Source organism: Podarcis cretensis, assembly GCF_951804945.1.
Source record: "Podarcis cretensis genome assembly, chromosome: 4".
In the NCBI taxonomy this organism is placed as follows: domain Eukaryota; kingdom Metazoa; phylum Chordata; class Lepidosauria; order Squamata; family Lacertidae; genus Podarcis; species Podarcis cretensis.
The window spans coordinates 12,958,070-12,979,151 of record NC_137173.1 but is presented as its reverse complement, the minus strand read 5'-3'; the positions used below and the strand labels follow the sequence as shown (position 1 = coordinate 12,979,151).

Below are 21,082 nucleotides of genomic sequence, written 5' to 3'. Positions count from 1 at the left end.
GGGTGTGCACATCAAGTGCATAAGAATGAAGAAATCCTGTTCAAACTGGAGAAGAGGGTGTTAAACAGCCTGTGCCTCAGCCTGGGAGTGGTTGAAGTGTCTTAACTAGAGCCAAGCTGAAATTACTCATAGGACATTTTAGGGAGGCAAATTCTGGTAATTTATTTTTTCTCACTCTTTTCAAAAACTGAGAGATGCTTTGCTGAATGTGGAACCATTTTTTATTTTATTTTTAATGTGTGGCAGTCACCATTGCCCCTCACAAAGCTCCAGAAATGACGATATGCCTGGGGCATTGTGGAAGATGCAAAATAGTGTTGACTGAAAAAATCTTAGGTGGGAAATGGTGTGGGGCTTCTTGTGGGTGAGCCCCATCTGTAAGACACTGTTGGAAAAGTTCCCTGCTCCTGGACAATATTACACAAAATGAAGTCCTCCAATGATTTCTTGCATTAAATGAAAAACAAACATCTCTTTCGTGTTAAAAACTTATTAACAACATTCCAGAAGAGGGAATGAGAGGGAATCTCTTTCTGCAGTTTGCCAACTCTCGAAGAATAAGTTGTTCAGTTTTATTTATTGGAAAAACTCGTTTAATAACTGCACTTACATCTCAAATTGCCCCACTGCAGTCCTAGAGTTATGCAACAGAAGAAAAGCCTAATGGATCAGGCCAATGTCCCATAATGTCCAGCATCCTGTTCCCACAGTGACCAAGCCAGGTGCAAGATCACGTTACCCACTTGTAATTAACCAGCAACTCGTATTCAGAGACATACAGTCTCTAATGGTTCTCCCACAAATCCTTTGCTTCTGCTCTTCCTCCTCCTCCCCTTCCTCCCACCCCTTAAGTATCAACCATGAACTAGGCAGTACTATCATGAATTCTCTTTTTGCTGCACTGACAGCCATTTTCTACTGGCACACACGGCATTTGATAAAAAGATATGAGTACTTAGTGCTGTCATACATCCGGGATACGTAGCCACGACTTGTCCGTCGAAATTGGTGTCCAGGCATATGGCAGCCTATATTGGAAGTGTTTATTTTTGGGGTGGTTCCCCCCCCCCAAAAAAAAGGTTAAAAGCTTTGTTGTTGTTGTTGAGATTTTGAAAGAAAAAAAAAGAGCCCAACAGCTTTTGTGTGCCACTTGTCGCTTCTTGAAATATGGCAACCCATACTAGCGCTTCATTTATTTTATATACCAAAAAATAAAAAGGGAATGGAGCCATGCACAGTGTCTGCATGTGTGTAATATACATCTTAAATGAGCAAAGGGCATATTGCTGGATTGAGATGAAAGCCATCAAGTGTTGAATAGAGAACCAAGGCTGGCCTTAGGTGTATTAATTTCAATAAGTAATTTCCTTATGGAGTAAAACTCCAGCGTGCAGGGTGCCTTTCAATACAATTTCATTACGGAAGGGGCTGCTTTTTAATAGTGCTGGGAGGAAGCATGCTGAGCACAAAGGGATGAAGGGATTTTTTGGCGGGGGGGGGGGGAGGGAGCACATCTATCAATGACTGCCAAAGGGACCTCAGAAAGATCTGGTTTGTTCTTATGCAAATGGGGTGTATCTATCGTGGTCTATCTGTGCCTTCGCCATTCCCTAAAAAATATTCCAGTGAATCTCTTTCTTGGTTTGGCATTAGAAGGCTCAGTCTCTCTGTTACATTGTCCTCCTCCTCTCCAGAGTCAACGACTGCATCTTGCGGGTGAATGAAGTCGACGTCTCCGAAGTTTCGCACAGCAAAGCCGTCGAGGCCCTGAAGGAAGCTGGCTCCATAGTGCGACTCTACGTCCGTCGGAGGAGACCTATTCTGGAGACTGTTGTCGAAATCAAACTGTTCAAAGGGCCGAAAGGTAATGAGGAAAAACTGAAAGAAAAATGGGGGTAGGTGGGGAGACACAGGAAGCTGTCCTTTGGCCAGATCAAACTGTGGTTGCGCTGGGATGTTTGCAATGGTTTGTGATGTGGTGGGTGAGCTGCACACTGCTCCATCTTTATCACGTCTCTCCTTGTGTACCACCTTCAGTGCAAAGATCCTGCACCTAGGGCTCACTCATCCAGACTTCCTTTTGCGTTGTGCTTTCCAGACACAGGCCTGTGCTTTAAAGTTCAGTGTATGAGCAAGGTTGTTTTGTTTTGTTTGCCCTGGCACGTTCCCCAGGAGATCCCACATTTTACTGCTGAATCAGAGCAAATGGCAATCCGCAAAAAAATAAAAAAAATCCCAATTGCCATTGGCTCCAAATCAACTGTAAAATGCAGGTTGCACCAAGAAAAGCACCAGGACAAAAAAATATATATCTCAAAATGAAGTCTGGATTACCCCTTAACCTCAGTTTTCCATTACACCTGAACCAGGAAACTGGTTTAATGTTGGTTTATGAACCGTAATGAGCCACGATTAGATACTGATGCCTCCCTCTGCTCATGCAGAGTTGTACCTTTCCCATGGATGTAGGTCTCACAGCCTCAGTGCCAGATTAAACCCTGTGGAAGCCCATTAGGCAGTCAAAATCTCAGGGGGCCTCCTTGCAAATTATCTCCTAATACATTTTTGAGTTTACCAACCAACCATTCTAACAAGCCAATTTTATTACACGAAACAAACGTTAGCAATTATTGATGTTATAAAACCAACCAAATCATGATCAAGATCAAATCAATATTATTTTGATCCCTAAAAAGTGGTGCCTATTTGGTAACCCACCACTGCAAAGCCAGACCCCCAACAGCTCGCCATGGGCTGACCTGCACATTGTGCCCATTTGAAAGCATCACTGCCATTCGGAATTGGTTTGTTTTCTTCAAATTGTATTTAGCCTCACTCCCTCTGTGTTCCGACTGACATCCGCGTGCTCTGCACTTCCTATTCCTTGTTCCACATCATTGGCTAGTGGGAGTTGGGAAATGCAAAACATGATGATGTCAGGACATTGGGTGGCGTTACTTTATGAAGCGGAAGGCAAGTAGCTTGAGATGCCTCTTGGCAATGTTTTGTTTTGAATCAGCAGTTCAGTGTCGGATGCAACCCCATATTAGAGCAGGGCTGGATATTTAAGCAGGTATTTGATACAATTCTCAGTTTCTGAGGAAGATGGATGTGAAAAGAACTAAAGTTAGCATATTCGTTTAGCTTTTGATAAAGCAGCAGGAAATAATTTAGCTTGGTGTTACCTTGCAGGGGGGAAAAAGAAATTAAATACTGGCACTCTGATGTCAAGATCCTTGTGAAGATTTCATTTTTACTTGTGGTGCCCGAAACAATTCTGCTTTACTAAGTGTGTGTGTGTGTGTGTGTGTGAGAGAGAGAGAGAGAGAGAGAGGAAGAGAGATGGACAGACAGGCAGACAGACAGACAGACAGACAGACAGACAGACAGACAGACATTACATGCATTTATAAGCAGCTGTTGTTTTTAACTGCTTGGTGTTTCAAATATTGATTTGATCATTCATGCATTCTGGATATGAGATTCGCTCACACACATATGCATTAACACCTGAATTTTGCTGTTGACGTAGGATTTCCATTTCACCACTGCAGTTGGCTGAAAAGCGGATTTGATGTTATGTGAAGGCTCCCTCTAGTGTAAAATGCCGTGATCCATTTCCTGCTGGTGCTGCATTAAAATGGCAAGCAAGTTGTCCCAGGGCCCCAACAGGGCCCGCTGATGTTGGAACCATCCCTTACCATCCCTTACGCTAGGAGCCAGGGAGACTGCAAGACACCCTTATACATTTCCCACAATGCCCTGGGGGGGGTGGTCCATTGGGCACTCAAGCACATTGTAGGAAATTTCAAATGGCAGCTTGTAACTGCTGCTGCCAATTAAGCCAGAAGGAAAGGCTGTGTTGTGAACTCTCAGAACCATCCCAAAGCTGAACAGAGTTCCTTGCAACAGTGGCACCTCACCTGGTCTACCTGAGAGGAAGAAAAAAGGGTGGAATTGTGCACTGTTGGTCTCCACTGCCCAAAGCGGTGGAGGTGCCATTGTGGGCTGACACCACAGGCTGTGTGTAGCCTGCAGGTCAGGGGCTCCTCTTCTAATATTATAGTTTCAGATTTGTATGGTGTGTTTTTTTAATAAATAAATGCTATGCTTGTCTTTTTAATTTTTAAGCTATTATTTCGGAAACTTCACTTTTTTCTGTAATATTTTTATTCATTTTCCACAAAAGAGGGGGAAAAACAAAACAAAAAAACACATTTTTTATACAATCAATTCACATGTTATCACACATTCATCTCTTTTTTTGACTTCCCTCAGCTCCTCTGCCGATCTTTCGTTTGCATCAATATTATTAACGCATTTTCTTAACTTAGTATTGCCTTTAGATATCTCCTTCCCTCCTCTTATTTTCTTTTTAACAATATTCCTCTGTTTTTCACAGAGGCTCTTGAAAACCGACAAACGTTATCTGTTCATCACATATGCTTTTCAGATAATCTGTAAATCTTCCCGTCCTCGGTGAACTTTTGGTCTCGTTGATACCAAATCTTCCCTGTTAGTTTGTCCAATTCTGCATAATCAGTCAATTTCAGTCTCCATTCTTCCACCGTCGGTAATTCTTCCTGTTTCCATTTTTGGGCCAGAAGTATTCTCGCTGCTGTAACTGCGTATTGAAAAAGTTTACAATCTTTCTCACTTATCTCATTTCCTACCAATCCTAATAAGAAGGCCTCCGGTTTCTTAATAAACGTATATTTCAACATCTTTTTCAATTAATTATATATCATTTCCCAGAAGCCTCTCACCTTTTTACACTCCCACCACATATGATAGAATGTCCCTTCTTTTTCTTTACATTTCCAACACTTATTTACATGTTTTGTACATTTTAGCTAGTTTTACTGGCGTTATATACCATCTATATACCATTTTCATCACATTTTCCTTTAACGCAGTACATGCCGTAAATTTTAGTCTTTCATTCCATAATTTTGACCATTCATGATATTATATATTATAACCAAAATCTCTAGCCCAATGTATCATTACCGATTTAACCTCTTCATCTTTTGTATACCACTCCAGCAACATTTTATACATTTTAGACAAATTTTTATACTCATTATTCAATATCTCTAGTTGAAATTTTCATTCTTTTTCTCCATATCCATACATTTTACAGTCTTTTTTAAACATTTCACAGACCTGATAGTAATGTAACCAATAATAGACAAATTCTTTTACTTCTTCATAGGGTTTCATTTTCCATTTCCCCCCTTCTTTAACTGTCAATTCTCCATATGTTATCCACCTCCCCCTCATATTGATCTTTTTTACGCTCATCACTTCTAAGGGTGAAATCCAGTGGGGGAGTTTAAATTCCAACAAATTTTTATACCTGTCCCAAACATTTATTAACAACCTTCGGAAGATGTGGTTTTCAAACCCTTTATGAATTTTCTTCTTTTCATACCATATATAGGCGTGCCAACCAAATCTATTATCAAACCCTTCCGGATCCAACAATTCTCCATTTTCTAATTTAATCCACTCCTTTAACCAGCGTAAGCAAGATGCTTCATAATATAGTTTCAAATCTGGCAGGGCGAAGCCCCCTCTTTCCTTCGCATCTGTTAGTAACTTAAACTGAATCCTTGGCTTCTTACCCTGCCAGATATACCTTGTCTTTCCCACCATTAGGGTTTGCTAGAGTCAGTCGAGACTTTCCTGTCTGACTGGATTTTGTATGGTTGCTATTATTATTTATTAAACTTACTCAGGCATGGGAAGTAATTGTTGGTTCCTCTGTAGCGCACATTTTGAAGGTGTATCCTGGTTGGGTTTTTGCTTTGTTCCTCAACTGTTCCCTGCCTCTTGCCCTCAGAAAGGCAGTCTAAAAATAGATATGTATACGTTATTGGGGGCAGTGCTTTTTTCTGGGGGGAAAGCAGGGGTACACATACCCTTAAACGTCTTGTGAATCTAACAGGAGAAGAAACTAAAAAAAATAAATAAGATTTTTAGTTTCTTCTCTAGCATGGTGAATCGTCAGTTCCATTGCAACCCCCAATGGCAGCCCCTTTTCCTGTCATGGTGTTTCTTGAGTCTCAGATGGAATCAGAGTACACCTAAACATTTTTTTAGAAAGAAAAAAAAAAGCACTGATTGGGGGGATCCATCATATTGCACTCTCCAGTTGCTTTTATTTATTTTTAACAAAAATAATATACTGTCACAGCTAAAATGGCCGCTGTTTCTTTAATGCTTAAAAAAGATGGGTCAGCATGAGTCAACGGCCTGCACCGGGTTGTATATATAGAGTGAGAAATGTTAGTTGGGTTGGTTGGTTGGTTGGTTGGTGAAAGCTGGTAGTGTTGATGTGTGTACAGTTGGTCAGTCGCTTTTGCAGAATGGCTTTTAAGAATAAAAGCAGAAAGTACTCTGCAAGGATACTTTTCTTGTGGACTCTTTAGTGCTGGCAAGGGTCCGAGGACCAGGCTGAGGCGACAAAGGGAGGTCAGAACCCCTTTTTTTTGCTTTTTACAAACACTGACATATACCACCAGATCATAACAAAACTTCTAAGTGGTTTACAAGAAATATTAAACATTATCTATAAAAACAAGTAATTAAAAACAATTAAAACCAGCAGCAAACTAAACAGGTATTAAAGCAAATCAACACCAGCGTGTCCGGATAGGCTTGCTTGCCTGAACAAAAGTATTTTAAGCAAGCGCTGAAAAGAATATAGGGAATCATTGGCTCCCCCAACAGCTTAGAAGCAGGGATGTGTTGTTGTTTTCCTGGACAAGTTTCCTTTTCTAAAATACATTGCTTCGGAAAATGTTCTAATGCCCTTGAGAGTGCTCTAATTTTGCATGTTTGTTTTACTTGCATTTAATAAAGAAATCTAAAATCGTTGAAACTGTCAAGCTTGCCTAATGTCACATTTACAGTTGGCAATCCTGCTCATGAACTTATAAAATGGATCAAAAAAATTTAAAGAGGAAAAATAAAGCAGTGCAAAATTTGCTGGTTTTTTATAATAATTTTTATAAGTTTTCAATTACAGTCCAATCATAGCCTCATTATAACAATGCCAAATTATAACACAATTACTAATACCAATCGTTCAAATACCAAATTATATAATTTAGGCGGCCCCCCACATGCTAGAATTGATGGTTTGATGATTTTCATTATTTCTGCATTCCAAAATCTTATTAATTTCAATTACATTCCGGTCAAAATAATAATACCTTATACAACAACTGCAATATTAATAACTCCTATTCGTGTTGACACATTAAGTGATTTATAAAACACATGTGAGGCACTCAAACTATATCCTTGTTCTTCCTGTGTGTGACAATCGAAATCTGCCGTTTCAGAAAGTTTCTGCCCCATGTCATTGCTTCCAAATATTTATGCCTCCCCCCCAGAAAAAAAAACCCTTAAAAATTGTAAATCCAATAAAATGAGGTCCTATTGCAGCAGATAAAAACTTTTGAAAACTTTTGTTTTCTTGTGACCCCACCCTGGAGCTTCATGCTACGGGAGTGTGTTGCTCCCAGGTGAACCAGTCCTATGATAAGTCAAAGTGAGACAGCTGCCTCAGCGGCAGATACTGGAAGTTGGGGAGTGACAAGAGCTATGAGTGCCCAGAACCCTCTGCTGCCCTCAAGTGCAGTTCTTCCATTGGCAGTGCTTTTTTTCAAGAAAAATAGGTGCCAGAACTCACCATGAAGTTGTTAGCTTAAGTCAGTGGGCAACTCGGGACAGCCCTGAACAGATGCCGGTTTGACAACAGCTGCATTCACCACCCGCAGAGTTGCTAAAAATTATGCCAAGCTGTTTCCCTAGCTGGTTTGGGGGTCACCCCTGGTTTCGGCACAGGTCAAATAAATGCGTCTCCCACCTCCCTCATTCTCCTCGATTCAGGCAGGTAGCTAGGGCAGCTGGGAAGGGTCCTCTCACAAACAGGTGTGTGCAATGGTAGTGGCCTGGCTGAAAAGCTTAGAGGCTATCACTGCTATCAGGAGATGGGTTGAAGAAAGGAAAAAGTGAATTGGCCCCACCCCATAGCTTGACCAATCGTGGCTAGGAGCTCGGTGGAGTCATAGGTCTAAAAACAAGAGTATAGATTCCAACACGCCAGCAAGCTTCTGTTTTGACTTGGAATGAATTTTATTATTACGGTCCCAGACCAGTTCCGGCTCACTTACAATATCAGGAAAATCATAAAACACAACAGGAATACATTGAATTGCAATTGGGTATAACGGAGACAATTCAGATATAGCGGCAGTTAAAAATCTTGATCACTAAAAATACAACCTAAAATTGTCATTTAAAACCTTAGTCATTTTGGTAGTAAAAGCTTGTTCCCTAAGTTTTAGGGAACTAAAAGTCGCACATAATTTGGCCACCCAAATTGACTTGGAATGTTTGTTTTGGGCTTCTCAGAAGTACATAAAGGCAAGAAGTAGGTGGTGGGAGCACCAGCCTACAATGGCGCCCACCTGAGATGTGCCAGCACACTTAAAAAAAGCACTTCTTTTCACCAGTTTTGGAGTAAGATTCAACTACCACTCCAGTTGGTTTCTGAATGTGCCTTGGGGAAGGGCGCCATCTTGTCCTTCATGTCAGACACAAAATGTCCTGAGCCAGCCCTGCTTCCTGTTGCAGAATTTATGCTGAGCATCACAAGGGCAGGAGGAGCAATTTGATTTGGGGGGAGGGCCTGGCCCTGGAATCCTTTTCAGTGTGCCTGCCCTCTGGATGAGAGAAGCATGTGAAGAGTGCTCATGGTTTTGCGGTTGTTGTTGTTTTGTCGATCTCTGGTGGCCATTGCAATTGGGAGAATGCAAGAAGAGTCCTGGCGCTGTGGGTTAAACCACAGCGCCTAGGACTTGCTGATCAGAAGGTCAGCGGTTTGAATCCCCACGACAGGGTGAGCTCCCTGCCAACTTAGCAGGGTGAGTAACCCTGCTCCTGCCAACCTAGCAGTTCAAAAGCACATCAGGTGCAAGTAGATAAATAGGTAACGCTCTGGCAGGAAGGTAAACGCTGTTTCCGTGCGCTGCTTTGGTTCGCCAGAAGCTGCTTAGTCATGCTGGCCACATGACCCGGAAGCTGTACGCTGGCTCCCTCGGCCAATAAAGCGAGATGTTCACCGCAACCCCAGAGGCGGTCACGAATGGACCTAATGGTCTGGGGTCCCTTTACCTTTACCTTTAAGAAGAGTCCTGCTGATTCATTCCAAAGGCCCACCCTTTTCTCACAGTGCCCAACCTTATCCCCATGAGAAGTAAGATAAAAGAGGAGCCAAATACAACAGGAAGTGAGGGCAGGGAAAGGGAAGAGAAGAGAGGCAGGGCACTCAACAGCTCAAGGCGGAACTCATTGGGCTGTGACGCTTGAAGCAAGTCCATCATGAAGATTTATAAAAGGAGATCAAATTCAGCAGACAGCAACGACATGAGCAGTGTGCCATTTCTGAAGCTTCTCAAAAGACATCCCGTTTTTGTATTGTTGTTGTTTAGTCATTTAGTCATGTCTGACTCTTCATGACCCCATGGACCAGAGCACGCCAAGCACTCCTGTCTTCCACTGCCTCCTGCAATTTGGTCAAACTCATGCTGGTAGCTTCGAGAACACTGTCCAACCATCTCTTCCTCTGTCATCCCCTTCTCCTTGTGCCCTCCATCTTTCCCAACATCAGGTTCCTTTCCAGGGAGTCTTCTCTTCTCATGAGGTGACCAAAGTATTGGAGCCTCAGCTTCAGGATCCGTCCTTCCAGTGAGCACTCAGGGCTGATTTCCTTCAGAATGGATCGGTTTGATCTTCTTGCAGTCCTTGGGACTCTCAAGAGTCTCCTCCAGCACCATAATTCAAAAGCATCAATTCTTCGGTGATCAGCGTTCTTTATGGTGGTGTGTAAAACACAGGATCTGCTTATAAGCTGGCTGCAGATACCAGAAGCAGAAGCCCTGAAGGCTCTGGGAAATCTCGCTGGAGAAGTTCCCGTCAACCTAATCCTTTCCTACTTGTTCTTCCTTTTGTTAGGGCTCCTGATGGCAGTGCTTTCTGTGTTTTGGATTTGCTCAAAGCCCTTTGCCTAAATGAGATTGCACAGAGCTTGCTGTGCATGGTGGACCCCGTCATTTTCCCAAAGCTGTCCGGCCTGCCAGTTGGCTTCCAGCTACTGGGCCCTAGTCCGCTCATCCTTTCTCTGCTTGCTCCCTACCACTGTCAGTCTGGGCCACATGTGTCAATTGTTGTCTCGCCTGCAGGCAGGGCTCTTGTTTTCTGAAGCATGAAGAACAAGGGAAAAGGTCACGTTTGTGCCAAAAATAAAACTGGAGAGAGGGAACCTTCGGGGTTCTCTTCGGTTTCATCTTAGCTCATTGGTTTCTGCCGCTGCAAATAGGAGATAAGTTGCCTTGTCTCTGTGGGTGCTTCCAGATGGGCATTTGTTGTGGGATCAGTGCTGCTCACGCAGGCAAGTGCGCAGCATCCGCACATGACTTTGGCATCAAAATGCCAGCCGGAATCCCCCTGTCTGAATTTAATCAAGATTTACCCTTTCTGCAGAAAATCCCTTAAGTTTCTTTTTTAAAAAAAAAACAACACACAAAGTTGCCAGTGACCCATTAGCAACATCTGAACGGCCCATTTGCGGCATCAAGTACTGGTTCCAGCTGAATCCCAGAAAGCAAATCATAATGGCCAACTTTAGATTTGGGCAGAACAGAGTGAGGCAGCCCCAGATCGCCCCATCAATGCTGCCCAGAGTGATCTGGAGTTGTCAGAAAGTGTGTGTGTGTGTGCGTGTGTGTGTGTGTGTGTGTTTTGGGGGGGGGGCAGCCTGGCAGTAAGGAGAGGGGACAGCCAACCTGCAAATGTCTCTCTCTCCCAGCCAAATGTTTAATTTAGGTTTTAAAGCCCCACTCCATAAGGGATAATGGAAGAAAATGAATGCTTTTTATGTCCTACACAAGAAATCTCTGGACCTATTTGTCTACAATTTGGCAGGCTTAATCTCCTCATTAAAGTAGAAGGGGAAATGCAGAATCTTGCTTTATGAATAGCAGCTAAGGAATCAAGTCCATAGACTGCAAAGAGTAGCTCTGAAATGGATCAGTGGGTTTTTTGGTTTTTTTAAAATATAGATATAAGCCAAATCTTGGGCGTGTGTGCACATCTCTACTTATATGGACAGTACACCCTGTGTGACAAAGGTCATATACATCAAGGGACGGCATAAATGAGTGAATTGCATCTGAGTTGTCAAAGATAAAAAGAAACGGTGAACATGCTTGCATGATCCAGTCATGTCTCAGTGGGGTCAGAGCCCGGGACGTAGTCCAAGCAAGCCAGTAATCAGAGTCCTGCAAAAGCCTCCTGTTTTCTACAGTGGCCAACCAGATACCTCTGGGAAGCCTACAAGCAAAGTGTAAAGGCAATAGCCTTCCATTGCCCCAATGTTTATCCCCAGTGTTTTGTATTTATAGAAATGTTGGCTCTGATCCTGGAGGCAGCATATAGCAAGCATATTGTGGGAATTGTGGGAGCTGTAGTTTGTTAAGGGTGCTGAGAGTTATTAGGAATTCCTCTCCACAGCTGCAATTCTCAGAGTGGTTTTCACAATCAATTCCTCTTCCCAATGAACATTTTAGGAGAAGCCACGACTGTTTAAAGTGGTATCACAATGCTTTAAATGTATGGTGTGAGTGTGGCTATAGTCGCATATAATGAGAGTGCATTGGCCTAATCTAGGAAGGCTCTTCTGGGGTGTGGCAGTGCGACCAACCTCTGAGAAATTGTTGGAGAAATCCCCCTCCTTCTGCAGAAATTCTGCCAAAGGGTCCCCCTCGCATTTCTCTTCCACCAACCAGGGAGCAGAATTTGAACGGCCTTGAATGCAACGGGCATCATTAACGAGCTTTTGCAACGGTGGAGATGTCACTTTCCTATATGCCCCAGTATGGAAAAGTTATCACAATAAGACCTGAAAACGCTAAGGAATGCATGTCCAACATCTTCCCCAGGAATTCCATAGCTCTGCAGGTTTCCAATTTAGTACAAGCAAGCAAACAAATGTTGTCTTCATGTCACTTCATGCTTATCTCTTGGCTCCGTTGCATCCAGTTGGCACCCTTGCCTAGAACTTAAAACTGCTCTTATGAGCATGGTTTGACAGGAGATAAGCCTGGCAGGAAGAGTGATGCCCGTCAGAGTAGCTTTAGTTCCTTCCAATGCCAGCTGGGAATCTGGATAATCAGAAGAGTGGGCAGTCACTCCTGATACGGATATTTTGATTTGTGTGTTGCTTCCAGCATAGGGTCAAAATAAGTAAAAGACGGATAAGGAAAGGGTGAGACTTCTGAGCCGAATTTGTCTCCCAAATTTTATCACATCCAAATTGCACACACAACTGCTGTTGCATTGGGGAACAGCTCTCCAGAACTAATGCTTCTGTTGTTGTTTAGTCGTGTCCAACTCAGCGTGACCCCCTGGACCAGAGCACATCAGGCACTCCTGTCTTCCACTGCCTCCCGCAGGTTGGTCAAACTCATGCTGGTAGCTTCGAGAACACTGTCCAACCATCTTGCCCTCTGTCGTCCCCTTCTCCTTGTGCCCTCCATCTTTCCCACCATCAGGGTCTTTTCCAGGGAGTCTTCTCTTCCCATGAGGTGGCCAAAGAATTGGAGCCTCAGCTTCACGATCTGTCCTTCCAGTGAGCACTCAGGGCTGATTTCCTTCAGAACGGATCGGTTTGATCTTCTTGCAATCCGTGGGACTCTCAAGAGTCTCCTCCAGCACCATAATTCAAAAGCATCAATTCTTCGGCAATCAGCTTTCTTTATGGTTCAGCTCTCACTTCCATACTTCCATACATCACTACTGGAACTAATGCTTCAGGGGGACTTAATTATTCTTATTATTAAATATTTTTATTAACAATTTCAACAAACCAACTATCAAAACATATCATATTCATTTCCCCCCTTTTTTCCCCACCTTTCAAACTCTCCCTCCCCCCCCCCGAGATTTCCCTCAGCTCCTCTCTCTGATTTCTCAGCACATATTATTCTCTGCATGTTATAAAATTGTATATAGCCTTAGTTATCTATAGTTATCTATTTATCATGTTATCAACCAATAAGCTTATGTATGTTTATTCAAATCCTGCCAAGGAGTCCAGTTCATTTTGTTGTCTTTTTAGATAATTTGTAAAAAGCTTCCATTCTTCCTTCAAGTCACAGTTGTCCTTGTCCCGCAGTTTGTATGTCAATTTAGCCAGTTCTGCATAACTCATCAGTTTTTCTTGCCACTGTTCTTTCATTGGGATTTCCTCAATCTTCCATCCTTGTGCTATCAAGACTCTTGCCGCTGTTGTAGCATACATAAATAAGTTCTTTATTTTTCTTGGTAGGTCTTGTCTTAGGGCTAGGATGGGACTTAATTATTATTTTCATAGAATCATAGAGTTGGAAGAGACCACAAGGGCCATCGAGTCCAACCCCCTGCCAAGCAGGAAACACCATCAGAGCACTCCTGACATATGGTTGTCAAGCCTCTGCTTAAAGACCTCCAAAGAAGGAGACTCCACCACACTCCTTGGCAGCAAATTCCACTGTCGAACAGCTCTTACTGTCAGGAAGTTCTTCCTAATGTTTAGCTGGAATCTTCTTTCTTGTAGTTTGGAGCCATTGATCCGTGTCTGCTTCTCTGGAGCAGCAGAAAACAACCTTTCTCCCTCCTCTATGTGACACACTTTTAACCCACCTTTCCTCCAAGCTGCTCAAGGCAACATATATGGCAGTAGGGGCATGTGTGAAAGGGTGGAGTCAACCCTGTAGACGCAGGCATCAGTGCTGCTTACCTGGACAGCGGCTGCTGGGGCACAGAAGCAGCAAGTCCCTGTAATCTTAGAATTGTAGAGTTGGAAGGGACCACAAGGGTCATCTAGTCCTGCAATGCAGGAATCTTTTGCCCAATGTGGACCTCGAACCCACAACCCTGATATTCAAAGTCTCATGCTGCACTGACTGCGCCATTCAGTTGGATAGTTGGGGTTGCCACTGCCATGGTTTGAAACCATGGAAGAGGTTTGAGAAAAGCACCTCCGCTTGGTACAAGACAACTTCCTAGGGTCCCGAGACAAAAGACACAAAGACCAGGCTTTCCACATCATCAACCGGAAGAAAATCACCATGGTTTTGGAAAAACACACATTTTAGCTGTGTGGGTGAAGGCATTCTAAGGAGACCTTCGTTTCATCAACTCATTGCAAAGTTGGTTGGCTGAACAGAAGGCAGAGCAGCATGTTCTTCTGGTTTTTTCCCTAAGGCTCAGAGCTCATCTTGGGCTCTTCATTAAACAGCACACATATTTCAAGAACAGATCTTGCGTCAATTGCTTCCTTCCTTCCCCCATTCTTTTTGCAAAGTGACCTTTTCCCACATGCCCAATTTGAAAATACACCACCCAACTCAACACTCCCCCCCCCCCAAAGCCTATTCACTACAAGAATCAATGTGGTTGACTTCTCTTTTTTGGAAATGGTCAGTCTATCTCTTCAGATTTCAATCATTCTCTCTCCCGCCCCCCACTTTTCTGTAGAATGCAAGTGCACATTTTCTGTTTTGTCAGGGTGCCCTTGGCAGCAGACACCCATGACTAATTGAACATGGCAATTGTCTGATTCTTTGCTTAGCTGCATTGCGTGGTTTGATTAGAAACGTCTCATTTTGTGTAGAAAGACTGTGCCCACTTTCAAATGCCGTTACTAATGCAATCCTGTAGAGCCCCTGATTGTCGTCTTGTGGTGTTCTATTCTATTTAAGGCATTGCACAGAGTGTGGGACGTTCGTTGGATCCCCCTCCTGAGTTAGGGATGAGCAGATGTCCCATGTTCCATTTCATTGTTATTGTTCCGAGGGTTGACTGTGCTCCACACTCTGCCTGCCTCCCAATTTAATTTGGAGAGATTTCTCAAATTAATTTCGGTACTGGCATGCTCACAGTTTGCTGGAGTTTTCTATTCGCGTTGCTGCTCCCCTCACTTCAAAGTTTCCAATCTGTACAGGTGCATATGTGCGCTGATTAAAATAGCACATTAAAAAAAGGTAAAGGGACCCCTGACCGTTAAGTCCAGTTGCGGATGACTCTGGGGTTGCGACACTCACCTCGCTTTACTGGCCGAGGGAGCCGGTGTACAGCTTCCGGGTCATGTGGCCAGCATGACTAAGCCACTTCTGGTGAACCAGAGCAGTGCATGGAAACACCGTTTACCTTCCTGCCAGAGCAGTACCTATTTATCTACTTGCACTGGTGTGCTTTCGAACTGCTAGGTTGGCTGGAGCAGGGATATGGGTGGCGCTGTAGGTTAAACCACAGAGCCTAGGGCTTGCTGATCAGAAGGTTGGCGGTTCGAATCCTCATGACAGGGTAACCTCCCATTTTTCGTTCCTGCCAACGTAGCAGTTCAAAATAGCACATAGAAAGGAACATAATAATATATGTAAGAAGAGCCCAGCTGAATCAGGCCAAGGGCCCATCTAGTTCGACATCCTTTTTCCCCAGTGGCCAACCAGATGTCTGTGGTAAGCTTGCAAGCAGAACACTTCTCACTACGATTCCTAGCAACTGGTATTTGGAGATATACTGCCTCCAGTGGCAAAGGTAGAACATAACTCTTGTGGCTGGTAACCATCAATATATCACCTTATCGTCCATGACTTTGTCTAATCCTCTTTTAAAGCCATCCAGGACAGTGGTCATCACTGTCTTTTATGGGAGCCAATTCCGTAGTTTACATACCCCTCAACATTTCTTCAATGAAAATAGGAATGTCAATAATAAGAATAACAAGAAAAACAAGAATAATAATACTCCGCCCATCTGAGTGGGTTGCCCCAGCCACTCTGGGTGATTTCCAGCACATATAAAAACATAATAAAACTATACAGGGCTGCCTTCAGATGTCTTATAAAGGTTGCACAGTTACTTATCTCCTTGGCTCAGGGGTCGCATAACTCCATACCCTCCAACAATTCTGCGATGAAAATAGGGATGTCCTACCATACCCTCCTATGGGACGTGGGTGGTGCTGTGGGTTAAACCACAGAGCCTAGGACTTGCCTATCAGAAGGTCGGCGGTTTGAATCCCCATGACGGGGTGAGCTCCTGTTGCTCGGTCCCTGCTCCTGCCAACCTAGCAGTTTGAAAGCACCTCAAAGTGCAAGTAGATAAATAGGTACCGCTCCGGCGGGAAGGTAAACGGCGTTTCCGTGTGCTGTTCTGGTTCGCCAGAAGCGGCTTAGTCATGCTGGCCACATGACCCGGAAGCTGTACACCGGCTCCCTCGGCCAGTAAAGCGAGGTGAGTGTCGCAACCCCAGAGTCATCCGCAACTGGACTTAACGGTCAGGGGTCCCTTTACCTTTTTTTAATGTGCTATTTTAATCAGCGCACATATGCACCTGTACAGATTGGAAACTTTGAAGTGAGGGGAGCAGCAACGCGAATAGAAAACTCCAGCAAACTGTGAGCATGCCAGTACTGAAATTAATTTGAGAAATCTCTCCAAATTAAATTGGGAGGCAGGCAGAGTGTGGAGCACAGTCAACCCTCTGCCAATAAAGCGAGATGAGCGCCGCAACCCCAGAGTCAGTCACGACTGGACCTAATAGTCAGGGGTCCCTTTACCTTTACCTTTACCATACCCTCCAACATTTCTCCGATGCATATAGAGATGTCCTAAGGAAAAGTGAGACATTCCGGGATCAATCAAAAGCCAGGACAGGTTCTGTAAATCCAGGATGTCCCTGGAAGATAGGGACACTTGGATCATCTGAGTTTAGCTATGTGGAGTAGTCCTTTCTTCCTTCTGTCCTGAATCTTTCAACATTCAACTTCATTGGGTGTCCCTGAGTTCAAGGAGAGAATGTGAACCTCTCTGTTCACTGTATTCACTGTATTCTGTGCAGAAATATTGGGGCCATCATGCAGTAGGATCACAATTCCCCCTTGACTGTTTTTCATCAATATTACATATATGCCCCGGTGCACATTGGTTACCTCCATAGCAACGAGGCGTAAACTGAAAATTGTGCATGCTCAGCAGTTTCAGAAACAAATTCAGATAGGGAGGGTTTCATATGCAAGCCCTGTGATTAAATCGGGATACTCCTAGCAATAATAATGTGACAACTACGGTTTCTACCAGACCTTGCCAAAAACAAGAGTTTGGCAGGCCCTGCTTAAGTAAAACACATGTTGAAAATGTAGCTGGGTGAGATTTGTGGTGGGCGGAATTACAGTGTGGCAGAGTGGTTAAAGAGTTGGACTAGGACCTGGAAGACCAGGATTCACAACTCTTCTCGGCCACAGAACATACTGTGTGACCTTGGGCCTAACCTACCTCATAGGATTGGTGTGAGGATAAAACGAGGAGGGGGAGAACCACATATGCCACTTGGATCTCCTTGATGGAAAAGTGGGATATAATGCAAAATGTCATCATCATCACCTTTGCATTTCCCCAGCTACTCTGGGCGGCTCCCAATCGAGTGTTAAAAACAATACAGCATTAAATATTAAAAACTTCCCTGAACAGGGCTGCCTTCAGATGTCTTCTAAATGTCAGGTAGTTGTGATGAGAGCCAGTGTGGTGTAGTGGTTAAGAGTGGTGGACTCGTAATCTGGTGAACTGGGTTTGTGTCTCCGCTCCTCCACATGCAGCTGCTGGGTGACCTTGGGCTAGTCACGCTTCTCTGAAGTCTCTCAGCCCCACTCACCTCACAGAGTGTTTGTTGTGGGGGAGGAAGGGAAAGGAGAATGTTAGCTGCTTTGAGACTCCTTTGTGTAGTGATAAAGCGGGATATGAAATCCAAACTCTTCTTCTACTAGATGGGTCATTGGCCTGTTCCAGCATGCTTTTCTTATGTTATGTTACTCTTTTAATTAATCACCCACCCTTCACCCTAAAGTCCCAGGGTGGGTTACAACAATTACAACACATTAAAAATGGTTTAAAGCAGCTTACAATCTCAAAACTTAGGGGATGTCCTAAAAAAAAATATGCAATTCAGCTGTCGAAAGACAGGATAAAGAGGTGTGTCTTCAGCATTTGCTGAAAGCTGTATAACATAGGTACCAGTTTCATTTCTGTGAGGAGCGAGTTCTACAACTTAGGGACTGACACACAGAAGTCACACACACACACACACACACACACACACACACACACACACACAGCTGCTGGGGGCAGTGGAACAACCAAGAGGGCCCCATCTGCCAATGTTAATAACCAAGGGAGTCCTAAGGGAAGGAGGTGGTCTTTCAGATATTTGGGGTCTGAGTCATTTAGAGCTTTAAACCATATGAGCGCCTTGAACTGGGCCCAGAAACAAACTGGCAACCAGATTTGAGTTGTTGGAGTGATAGAGTGCAAATCCCAGGTGGAAGTGGGCTAGTCCTAACTTTAAATGGACCTAGTCTTGGGGAGAGGGAAAATTGGCATTCTGAGCACCACTACCCCAAATGAAATCTTGGATTGTCTCTGTTTGAACCTCAGTACAAGGAAGATCCACCAGGTTAAAATCTAATCTAATGCAATTGTACACCTTACTCAAGTCTTTAAACGTCTGCTTTGCATGGCTTATGTGACCATAAATTTCAAATGCAGGCATATAGGTTCACTTTTCTTCATCTTTCCAGGGCAAATGATTCCCTCACTCCCTTGACTGAGTATGCAGTGTGAACTTAATAGGAAAAGAGACAGCTGCCATCGGTCTAGTGACCTGGAATAAATTGCAGTTTCCTACACTTTGATTTTGTTTCATTTCCCATTGGAGTTTACCTGCTAATGCTCCAGTGCAGAAAGTATAAACACAGAGGCAGAAAAATGCAGAGGAATAAATTCTGTAAGAGAATAGTGTGTGTGTATAACATTTCCTTTAATCAGACAAAAGTTTTATCTAGGCCAGCACTCGGCCTTTGTCATGGCCAGCCAAATGCCAGAGGACTTTATTTAGTTTTGTTTCCTTAATGTTTTAAGTGTTAGAATTCCTGCTCCATGATTGTAGTCATGGGATTTTTGTCTATCACATGACAGTATATGTTTTGACTCCACAGAGTGGGAAATGACGGAAACAGGATGTTTGTGTTACTGTGTTCCGTGAAGTGGGACTATTGTCCTTTGTCTTTTTTCTCTTTACTGTCTGATGCTAGAGAGAGAGGGAGCCATGTTGTAGTGCTCCATGTGTGTTTATATGTAAATAAAGTAGATTAGCCAAAATGCTGATTTGCTGAGGTCTTATACGCATGATGCACAAACTCTGCGGATCCCTAACTGTGCTGGTGTCAGTTGGCATCGGTCACTGTGATGTTTGGGCAGAAGAAAGGTTGTAAGCATGAAGCTCCCAAACGAAAGACCAGGAGGGAGAGAACATGCCAGTTGGGCATGTGTCTCTGCCAGGGTCCTACTCGAGCTCCTGACATCAAGTAGTTCTAAAACTTCATGCTTTGTTACTTATATCTGGCGTAGTTCTTCAATCCATTTCTCATAGCTCAACCCACAAGAACCAGCCTGCTAGATCAGGCATAGGACAGTGGTCAGTGCTAGTCTTACTCAGAGCAGACTCACTGAAGTTAATGGACAGGGCTACAGGAGCAATCCTACAGCAAAATCTGCCGGGAACCAGGGTTAGCCACTTAAGTTCCCAGCATAGCTGGGAAGCTGGCAAGCAGGTCCTGAGCACAAGAGCAATCTCCCCTCCTGAACTAGTATTCTGGTAACTTCTTTTCAAGCCATATAGATTGGTGGCCATTGCTGCCTCCTGTGGGAGGGTGTTCCACAGTTTAATTATACGCGGCATGAAGAAGTACATTCTTTCATCTGTCCTGAAACTTCCAGTCTTCAGATCCATTGGGTGTTCTTGAGTTCTCCCCAAGCTCATAAATTTTTATTGAACCTTTTTCATCATGCAATACAAAAAACAAACAAACCAATACCAATCTAAATAATAAAAAAGCAAAAAATAAAATAAAAGGAGTGAAGTAAATAATAGTCTCAAAAGTAAAGAAAGAAAGGGAGGTTTTGCCAACCTTATGCCCCAAGGACTGACCCTCCAGACTGTTATGTGGTGTTTGGGTACGATTGAAGTTCCTCTGCTCTAAATCTCCCAGCATGGAAAGCAACGTTTTCAGAGCATCAGAGAGTAATCCCCGTTCTCTCTCTCTCTTCCCAGAGAGAATGTGATAACTATGATTTATGGCTTGTCTATCATTAATCACCACATAATTATCTCTGTTGATGAGCAGTCTACAAGAGATGTCTACTCCGCTATTTTCCTCTCCGGAAGTCCCAGGTGTCCATTGGTTCTAGTGTTATGAAAGGAAGAAAAACTTTTCTCTTTCCATTCTCTCCATGCCACATATAATTATATAAACTTCTATCATGTCTCTTTCTTACTTACCTTTTCTCTAAACTATATTTTTTAAAAATTTAATGCACAAGAGCCCTCCTGCCCTTTAACTCGGTAGGTGGTGGAAGCTATTGATTTTTCGTGGGTAGAGTTGATTTAGGCCCAGTGATAGAGGAAGAGCGAAAAGGTGCCCATCTAATCCAATCAGCAGAATGCTTCATGGCTTTCCAAAGGAACTCATGGAAGTCCCACACTTATTTATTGTTTCTCAAAGAGTGATCAGTATTTTGCTCCTTCAAAAGCATGTGCCATATAAGAGACGCTCAGGGTTAGGGGGTCGCCTCCCAGAAGATCGCAGCTTTGTCAGCAGGTTTGGCATTATCAGTTAAATGTTTGCTTGCCGGAATATTGCCTGCCAACTTCTTATGAGGATGTCATGATGCTCCTTTCCTTTTGGACAGAAATTGATTCCTACGGTTATCAATTTAGAAGGAATAAATGACACTCAGCAGAAATATAGAGGCTGGCTCCTTCTCATGCTGAACAATCTCTATCATTCCGCCCTGTCAACTTCAGTTTAGATAGCATGCCCTGGACATGTATTCATTTCTTCCTTGGACAGTTTCTTTCCTGTGATTGTTAAATTGGTTTTGGCTCCAATCACAATGTTTAGGGTTCCTC

The 21,082-nt window shown here is 43.5% G+C and overlaps 1 protein-coding gene across 32 annotated transcripts in view; it reads left to right on the top strand.

Moving 5' to 3' along the window:
- DLG2 (discs large MAGUK scaffold protein 2) overlaps positions 1 to 21,082 on the top strand; it is an 874,668-nt gene that overhangs the window by 631,704 nt on the left and 221,882 nt on the right. For all 32 annotated transcript variants that reach the window (XM_079973452.1, XM_079973437.1, XM_079973448.1 and 29 more), the window contains one exon: positions 1,695 to 1,864. In XM_079973452.1, coding sequence (XP_079829578.1) covers positions 1,695 to 1,864 — 170 coding nt within the window. The remainder of the gene's footprint in view (positions 1 to 1,694; positions 1,865 to 21,082) is intronic.